General features: G+C 50.4%; 1 protein-coding gene across 1 annotated transcript in view; it reads right to left on the bottom strand.

Moving 5' to 3' along the window:
• Positions 1-407: 407 nt before the first annotated feature.
• Positions 408-10,090, bottom strand: part of nwd1 (NACHT and WD repeat domain containing 1) — a gene marked incomplete at both ends in the record, with an annotated part of 28,094 nt that continues 18,411 nt past the window's right edge. The window contains 6 exons of the mRNA XM_079559051.1: positions 408-630; positions 1,244-1,355; positions 1,422-1,527; positions 3,242-3,446; positions 5,345-5,693; positions 7,530-7,803. Coding sequence (XP_079415177.1) covers positions 408-630; positions 1,244-1,355; positions 1,422-1,527; positions 3,242-3,446; positions 5,345-5,693; positions 7,530-7,803 — 1,269 coding nt within the window. The remainder of the gene's footprint in view (positions 631-1,243; positions 1,356-1,421; positions 1,528-3,241; positions 3,447-5,344; positions 5,694-7,529; positions 7,804-10,090) is intronic.

Below are 10,090 nucleotides of genomic sequence, written 5' to 3'. Positions count from 1 at the left end.
CACAAAAGCAAAAACATCAGGTATAAAAGTGTAAATATCAAAGCGTCTGGTCAGGAGGGCCAGCTCAGGGCTGCCCCCTGGGGGACAGGAGGGGATTAGCCAAGGACAACCTCTCCACCCAGTGCACAGGACCGTAGAGGAGCTGAGCAGCTCTTTCAGGAGGAGCAGTCCTTCATCCTCAGACTGCACAGGACTGTAGAGGAGCTGAGCAGCTCTTTCAGGAGGAGCAGGTCCTTCATCCTCAGACTGAACCTCAGCACCACTAACTGAGGACCTGCACCTCCATGTTCTACTTCTTATAATCTGATCTATTTTTCAGACTGAGGACACCAGAAACAGTTTCACTAAAGGAGCCGTAAAGAGTTCATGACGTGGCTCAGCTCAAATTGCCTTCACTACGACATGTGTCACAGGATGCAGCAGGTCGGCGACGGTTTGGACTTCATCATGTCCATCAGACTGAGGTGGGCGGGGTTAAACTCCTGCAGCTCCGCCCCCTGTGCGCTCTGGCTCCGCCCCTCCTCCCCCTCCTGCTGCTCGGGGGCGGGGCCTCGGGGGTTGGACGTGACGCGGTACTGAGCGCGGACCGTCCTCAGAGGGTTGTAGTCCGGACTGATGTGGTCTGGACACCTGCAGGGGCAGAAGGGGAGAGTGAACACCTGCAGGGGCAGAAGGGGAGAGTGAACACCTGCAGGGGCAGAAGGGGAGAGTGAACACCTGCAGGAGGGGAGAGTGAACACCTGCAGGGGCAGAAGGGGAGAGTGAACATCTGCAGAAGGGGAGAGTGAACACCTGCAGAAGGGGAGAGTGAACACCTGCAGGGGCAGAAGGGGAGAGTGAACACCTGCAGGAGAGGAGAGTGAACATCTGCAGAAGGGGAGAGTGAACACCTGCAGGGGCAGAAGGGGAGAGTGAACACCTGCAGGGGCAGAAGGGGAGAGTGAACACCTGCAGGAGAGGAGAGTGAACACCTGCAGGAGAGGAGAGTGAACACCTGCAGGGGCAGAATGGGAAAGTGAACATCTGGTACACAGAGTTTGGGCTGTTTTTTTTTTGACAGATTTAAAACTAAGACGTTCAGGAGGAAACTGGAAACAAATCTCAACCTTGACGACGTCATTTGGTCTAAATGGTTTTATTTCTTTTACACAGATCCCTCACAGAGACACAGAGACACAGAGACACAGAGACACAGAGACAGAGACACAGACACAGAGACACAGAGGCGTGAGGGCGTTTGCACCTGAAGCTCTCCCTGATGACCGTTCCTTGTTTGGACAAAGCCACGAAGCCGTTTCTGTAGGAAACCATCCGCACGACGGGGAAGTAAACGAACTGCACCAGGAGCAGCTTCCCTAGAGACGAGAACGAGAGGCTCATCACTTCTGTCTCACTCTGACTCGAACATCTGGACGCCTCACCTGTGGACACGCCCCACACTTTGATGGTCCGGTCTTTGGAGCCGGTGAAAACAAACTCGTCGCTGTCGGAGAAGGCGGCGCAGAGGACGCCCTCGAAGAAGAACCCCTGAAACCAGAGCGGAGCAGAAGAAAGACACTAAAGACACTAAAGATACTCTGATGGTACAAATTAAACATGTCCAGAGAGAGCACGGAGTAAAACACACAGACTTTCACATGGATGAGTCATGTTCACACAGATGATCTCAGGCCCTGATGTTGCAGACTCTCAGTTTGGTTCGTGTGTGATGTTTGGGGACATGAGGTCGTTTTACTGCATCAGTGATTAAACTGGGAATTATCTTCAGAGCAATCGTGCATGAATTAGATTAAACAAAAAAATAGATCAAAAACAACAAAGCAAACTCTGTGAAATAGAACTTTTCCAAAAGCCTGAAATTTCCCTTAGTTCCTCATCAGGGCTGTGTTTTCTCAGAGTTGTGGGGAAAAAAAAGTTTGATTTTGATGCAAAAAATATTTGATGTTATTTTTCGAAATAAACCATCGTCTGTCCCAGGTCTAACCTCGGGTCTAACCTCGGGTCTAACCTCAGGTCTAACCTCGGGTCTAACCTCGGGTCTAACCTCGGGTCTAACCTCGGGTCTAACCTCAGGTCTAACCTCAGGTCTAACCTCAGGTCTGTCCTCGGGTCTAACCTCAGGTCTAACCTCGGGTCTAACCTCGGGTCTAACCTCAGGTCTAACCTCAGGTCTAACCTCAGGTCTAACCTCAGGTCTAGCCTCAGGTCTAGCCTCAGCTCTAACCTCGGGTCTAACCTCAGGTCTAACCTCAGGTCTAACCTCAGGTCTAACCTCAGGTCTAGCCTCAGGTCTAGCCTCAGCTCTAACCTCGGGTCTAACCTCGGGTCTAACCTCAGGTCTGTCCTCGGGTCTAACCTCAGGTCTAACCTCGGGTCTAACCTCGGGTCTAACCTCAGGTCTAACCTCAGGTCTAACCTCAGGTCTAACCTCAGGTCTAGCCTCAGGTCTAGCCTCAGCTCTAACCTCGGGTCTAACCTCAGGTCTAACCTCAGGTCTAACCTCAGGTCTAACCTCAGGTCTAGCCTCAGGTCTAGCCTCAGCTCTAACCTCGGGTCTAACCTCAGGTCTAACCTCAGGTCTAACCTCAGGTCTAACCTCAGGTCTAGCCTCAGGTCTAGCCTCAGCTCTAACCTCGGGTCTAACCTCGGGTCTAACCTCAGGTCTAACCTCAGGTCTAACCTCAGGTCTAACCTCAGGTCTAGCCTCAGGTCTAGCCTCAGGTCTAACCTCAGGTCTAACCTCGGGTTTAACCTCGGGTCTAGCCTCAGGTCTAACCTCAGGTCTAACCTCAGGTCTAACCTCAGGTCTAACCTCAGGTCTAACCTCAGGTCTAGCCTCAGGTCTAACCTCAGGTCTAGCCTCAGGTCTAACCTCAGGTCTAACCTCGGGTTTAACCTCGGGTCTAACCTCAGGTCTAACCTCAGGTCTAACCTCAGGTCTAACCTCAGGTCTAGCCTCAGGTCTAGCCTCAGGTCTAGCCTCAGGTCTAACCTCAGGTCTAACCTCGGGTTTAACCTCGGGTCTAGCCTCAGGTCTAACCTCAGGTCTAACCTCGGGTCTCACCTCGGGTCTGTCCGTACCTTGTAGGGTCTGTCCGTACCTTGTAGGGTCTGTCCGTACCTTGTAGGGTCTGTCCGTACCTTGTAGGGTCTGTCCGTACCTTGTAGGGTCTGTCCGTACCTTGTAGGGTCTGTCCGTACCTTGTAGGGTCTGTCCGTACCTTGTAGGGTCTGTCCGTACCTTGTAGTCCATGGCGTGCTCCAGCCGGGCGGGGCGGAGCGAGTACAGGCGCTGGGTCGTGTCCTCGGAGCCGATCAGAGCGTGAGTTTCCCAGTTACTCACAGCGACGCAGGTCACTCGGCTGCGCTGAGGCTCCAGCGCCGAGCCCGACCCCGAGCGGAAGTCGTACACGCGCACCTCGCCACAGCTCGTCCCGTAGAGGAACCTGAGGGGCCAGGGGCGGGGCCAGGGGAGGGCGGGGCAAGGGGAGGGGTGGAGCCAGGGGAGGGGTGGGGCCAGGAGAGGGGCCGGGCCAGGGGAGGGGCGGGGCCAGGGCATTACAAATCTATGCATGACGACAGTTTCTAAAGTCGACAACAATAAACATAAGAAAGATTTAGAAACAACTTGGAGCCGATGCAAGTGAATAAGAAATCAACTGTAGAGACAAAATGAAAACTGTAGATCACTGACCTCACTTTACAGTGAACTAGTACTTTTCTAGTACCTGCACCAGGACCAAGGAAGTACTATTTCCATGGATACATCCAAAAGCAAAGCCATATGAGGAAGTATGTGCTTTATTTGTCATTGTACAGCCGACCTGGGCCTCTGGTCGTTGCACCTCCTATACCCTCACCTCTGGTCGTTGCACCTCCTATACCCTCACCTCTGGTCGTTTTGACCTCCTATACCCTCACCTCTGGTCGCTGCGCCTCCTATACCCTCACCTCTGGTCGTTGCACCTCCTATACCCTCACCTCTGGTCGTTGCACCTCCTATACCCTCACCTCTGGTCGTTTTGACCTCCTATACCCTCACCTCTGGTCGCTGCGCCTCCTATACCCTCACCTCTGGTCGTTTTGACCTCCTATACCCTCACCTCTGGTCGTTTTGACCTCCTTTACCCTCACCTCTGGTCGCTGCGCCTCCTATAGCCTCACCTCTGGTCGCTGCGCCTCCTTTAGCCTCACCTCTGGTCGTTTTGACCTCCTTTACCCTCACCTCTGGTCGCTGCGCCTCCTATAGCCTCACCTCTGGTCGCTGCGCCTCCTACAGCCTCACCTCTGGTCGCTGCGCCTCCTTTAGCCTCACCTCTGGTCGCTGCGCCTCCTTTAGCCTCACCTCTGGTCGTTTTGACCTCCTTTACCCTCACCTCTGGTCGCTGCGCCTCCTACAGCCTCACCTCTGGTCGCTGCGCCTCCTTTAGCCTCACCTCTGGTCGTTTTGACCTCCTTTACCCTCACCTCTGGTCGCTGCGCCTCCTATAGCCTCACCTCTGGTCGCTGCGCCTCCTTTAGCCTCACCTCTGGTCGTTTTGACCTCCTTTACCCTCACCTCTGGTCGCTGCGCCTCCTATAGCCTCACCTCTGGTCGCTGCGCCTCCTTTAGCCTCACCTCTGGTCGTTTTGACCTCCTTTACCCTCACCTCTGGTCGCTGCGCCTCCTACAGCCTCACCTCTGGTCGTTGCGCCTCCTATACCCTCACCTCTGGTCGTTGCGCCTCCTATACCCTCACCTCTGGTCGCTGCGCCTCCTTTACCCTCACCTCTGGTCGCTGCGCCTCCTATACCCTCACCTCTGGTCGTTTTGACCTCCTTTACCCTCACCTCTGGTCGCTGCGCCTCCTTTAGCCTCACCTCTGGTCGTTTTGACCTCCTTTACCCTCACCTCTGGTCGCTGCGCCTCCTATAGCCTCACCTCTGGTCGCTGCGCCTCCTATACCCTCACCTCTGGTCGTTTTGACCTCCTTTACCCTCACCTCTGGTCGCTGCGCCTCCTTTAGCCTCACCTCTGGTCGTTTTGACCTCCTTTAGCCTCACCTCTGGTCGCTGCGCCTCCTATAGCCTCACCTCTGGTCGCTGCGCCTCCTATAGCCTCACCTCTGGTCGCTGCGCCTCCTATAGCCTCACCTCTGGTTGCTGCGCCTCCTTTAGCCTCACCTCTGGTCGCTGCGCCTCCTATAGCCTCACCTCTGGTCGCTGCGCCTCCTATAGCCTCACCTCTGGTCGCTGCGCCTCCTTTAGCCTCACCTCTGGTCGTTGCACCTCCTTTACCCTCACCTCTGGTCGCTGCGCCTCCTATACCCTCACCTCTGGTCGTTTTGACCTCCTATAGCCTCACCTCTGGTCGTTGAGCAGCCCGCAGCAGGACAGCGGCCCGTGCAGCAGCCCCAGCACCAGCCTGGCCTCCGGTCCTTCCACGGCGGGGCTGGAGTCTCGGGACGTCAGGCTGAACAGACACACCTGGTCCTCGTAGGCCACAGACAGGAGGTTCTCGCTGGGGCTGAGGGCCAGGGCGCGCACGGGGGACAGCGACTCGGGCGGCGGGATGCAGAGCGTGTCCTGAGGAGAGCACAGCGGGTAGATGAAGACCGTCCCGCTGACCAGGCCGCACAGGAGCAGGCGTTTGGACTGGGCCACTTCCAGACACGACACCTCCACAGACACCGCCATGCGCTCAGTGATGCTGCCTGCGGGACGGGCGGGGGAACCGTCAGGCCCAAAGAGCTCAAGTCATCAATCGGTTACAGTGTCTCGAAATAAGATTAAAGGTCTGATTTTGACGTCCAATTATTATTGAAGAATCGTTCACCTTTACAACCTTTGAAAAAGAGCTCTACAATCACCAAAAGCAGATCAGTGTTATTTTCTGACCAATTAATCCACTTTTGTGTCTGTCCAGTGAGAATGGTGGCTCGATTCCCCCCCTCCCTGTACTATTACTGCTGCGGACAGATATTAAACTATATATAACTATACCCGATACTAGACCCATGAAACAGAACAATGACGTTCATATTATCCATTAACCCCTTAACTCCCACCTGAACCGAGCACATTTTCTCCAGTTTGGCTTTACCCCAGTCCAAAAGCTTCTGGAAAAATGCTGTGAAAATAGCAACAAAACTGAGACGAAAACAATGATGGAAATGTGACAAAAAAGTGAGAAAACATTGATGAAAAAGTGGCAAAAATTTCACAAAAATGTGACCCAAAAAAAAGACAAAAAAATGACTAAAATTTGTTAAAAAATTGACAAAAAATGACAAAAATGTGACAAAAAATGAGTTAAGAGGTTAAAGAGAATTTCTTTTCAATTTGTATCATTTATTTTATTCCTTTAAAGTGGGCGTGTGCTGCAGATGGAGCCTTAAAATCTGTATAAGAATTAAATACTAACAATGAAATGCAGAAAGTATTTATGTCCTTGGGACGAATAAATGAATCTTGATCTGGAAAGAGCTGGGGCTCCTCCTGCTGGCAGCTTTAGGAACAATAATAAAACATGGTTTAAACCTCACGAAAGTCGCCTTTAACCTCTTAACTCCCGCCTGAACCGAAAACATTTTCTCCAGTTCAGCTTTACCCAAATCCTGTCGGCCAGTGTAACGCCTCATTTGAAAGCTAAGATCTACAAAACTCATCTAAATGGATCATTTTCCTCACGTCATCAGATTTTTTTTTCCATCATTTTTTGGGGGGTTTTCAACTCATTTTTGTCACTTTTTGTCATTTTTTGGTCATTTTTTTGGGTCATTTTTTTGTCATTTTTTATTAAAAAAAAATGTGTCCCTTGTTTGTTAATTATTTGTTAATTTCTTTGTCCTTTTTTGGTCTATTTTTTTGTCCATTTTTTGTCCTTTTTTTGTCCTTTTTTATTTATTTTTTTGTCCTTTTTTGGTCCATTTTTTGTCCATTTTTTGTGACATTTTTGCCTCTTTTTCATAATTTTTTCGTCAATTTTTTGTAAATTTTACATCATTTTTTTTGTCACTTTCTGTCATTTTTTTTCATCATTTTTTTGTCAAATTTTTGTCAAATTTTTGTCAATTTTTTGTCAAAGTTTTCTTACTTTTTGTCACATCTTCATCATTGTTTTTGTCTCAGTTTTGTCACTATTTTCTCACCTTTTTTCCAGAAGCTTTTGGATTGGGGTAAAGCCAAACTAGAGAAAATGTGCTCGGTTCAGGTGGGGGTTAAGGGGTTAAAGCTGTCCCTGGACCAACAGTATCAAGACTTGGATCTAAAGATGCTTTTTTTTTTTTTTTTTCAGAACCTGCTTTTGATGCTTTCCGTTTTTCAACACCGGTAGAAACTAAACTTTTTATTCGTACTGGTAACGAGTCCCAGCCCGACTCCTGACCAAAAACGTATCACTTACTCCTGGAACGCAGTGTGTTTGACTGAATGGTTCTGATTCTAAAAACGCTATATTTCAGTGTGGAGTTCCTCAAGGATCTGTCTTAGGGCCTCCTCTGTTCGTGGTGTTCATTAATGCCTTTGCTAAGTGCGTTCAGTCCAGTTACCCGTCTCCTGGTTCCAGCAGAGGACTTCGTGGTGGACCTGGTTCTGGACGTAGAAGACCAGGTCGCAGTCGCGGGTCACGGCGGAGTGGGCGGAGCCTGTGGGGATGTGCGGCGCCGGTTTGTGCCTCGTGTCGTATCGGAGCGTCCAGAGTTTCACGGCCGTGCTGCGAGACGAGGCCGACACGATCAGGTCAGAGAGGAGCGCGAGACACGAGACGGGAGCGTCCAGACCGCAGAGAGAGTCCAGCAGGGCGCCCGTGGTCACGGACCACACCTGAGGACAGAGAGACGGACCGTGACGGCCTGAGACTTAAGTAGCTTCGTCCTCCCCTGAGTATATTGTAACGATTATGTTTGTTACCGTTGGCACCATAGAAATAAAAAGGAGTCGTTTGATCCGTACGCATGCGGACAGTTAGCAAATAAGCTAGTACGGTACACTTTCAGATACATTAGCCTGCTCAATGAATTTTCCCTATAGCCGTTAGCATTAGCCACCAAACATCTCAAATTATGAACGACTCAGATGTTTTCAGCTGTTGTCAATCCATCAACCACATTTAAGGTTTTTTTCTAACAAAGCCTAGTTTTTAGGGAGGGAGATTTTAACTTAGATACAAATTAGCATCGAAAAGTGTCCTCTGAGCTTAAAGCTGTTCACAATAAAGAAACGTGTTACCGGAAAAATAAAACGTATTCCATCCATTGAACAAAACAACGTGACAGTCATGTTGATGTGAAGGCTGCCATCTACTGTTTGTATAGGGCAACTACTGTCTCACTCTGATGATGTCACACACAGGCATCTCACTCTGATGATGTCACAAACACACACAGGCGTCTCACTCTGATGATGTCACACACACACAGGTGTCTCACTCTGATGATGTCACACAGACACAGGTGTCTCACTCTGATGATGTCACACACACAGGCGTCTCACTCTGATGATGTCACACACACAGGCGTCTCACTCTGATGATGTCACACACAATCGTCTCACTCTGATGATGTCACACACACAGGCGTCTCACTCTGATGATGTCACACACACAAAGGCGTCTCACTCTGATGATGTCACACACAATCGTCTCACTCTGATGATGTCACACACACAGGCGTCTCACTCTGATGATGTCACACACACAAAGGCGTCTCACTCTGATGATGTCACACACACAGGCGTCTCACTCTGATGATGTCACACACAATCGTCTCACTCTGATGATGTCACACACAGGTGTCTCACTCTGATGATGACACACACAGACGTCTCACTCTGATGATGTCACACACACAGACATCTCACTCTGATGATGTCACACACAGACATCTCACTCTGATGATGTCACACACACAGACGTCTCACTCTGATGATGTCACACACACACAGGCGTCTCACTCTGATGATGTCACACACACAGACGTCTCACTCTGATGATGTCACACACACACAGGCGTCTCACTCTGATGATGTCACACACACACACAGGTGTCTCACTCTGATGATGTCACACACACAGGCGTCTCACTCTGATGATGTCACACACACACAGGTGTCTCACTCTGATGATGTCACACACACAGGCGTCTCACTCTGATGATGTCACACACACACAGGCGTCTCACTCTGATGATGTCACACACACAGGCGTCTCACTCTGATGATGTCACACACACAGGCGTCTCACTCTGATGATGTCACACACACACAGACGTCTCACTCTGATGATGTCACACACAGGCGTCTCACTCTGATGATGTCACACACAGGCGTCTCACTCTGATGATGTCACACACACAGACATCTCACTCTGATGATGTCACACACACAGGCGTCTCACTCTGATGATGTCACACACAGACATCTCACTCTGATGATGTCACACACACAGGCGTCTCACTCTGATGATGTCACACACACAGGCGTCTCACTCTGATGATGTCACACACACAGACGTCTCACTCTGATGATGTCACACACACAGGCGTCTCACTCTGATGATGTCACACACACAGGCGTCTCACTCTGATGATGTCACACACACAGACGTCTCACTCTGATGATGTCACACACACAGACGTCTCACTCTGATGATGTCACACACACAGACGTCTCACTCTGATGATGTCACACACACACACAAAGGCGTCTCACTCTGATGATGTCACACACACAGACATCTCACTCTGATGATGTCACACACACAGGCGTCTCACTCTGATGATGTCACACACACAGGCGTCTCACTCTGATGATGTCACACACACAGACGTCTCACTCTGATGATGTCACACACACAGGCGTCTCACTCTGATGATGTCACACACACAGACGTCTCACTCTGATGATGTCACACACACAGACGTCTCACTCTGATGATGTCACACGCACAGACGTCTCAGTCTGATGATGTCACACACAGGCGTCTCAGTCTGATGATGTCACACACACAGACGTCTCACTCTGATGATGTCACACACACAGACGTCTCACTCTGATGATGTCACACACACAGACGTCTCACTCTGATGATGTCACACACACAGACGTCTCACTC

The sequence above is a fragment of the Gobius niger genome (genome assembly GCF_951799975.1).
Source record: "Gobius niger genome assembly, chromosome: 6".
Taxonomy (NCBI): Eukaryota; Metazoa; Chordata; class Actinopteri; order Gobiiformes; family Gobiidae; genus Gobius; species Gobius niger.
The sequence above is the reverse complement of the archived record's forward strand: the minus strand, read 5'-3'. Positions and strand labels throughout refer to the sequence as shown.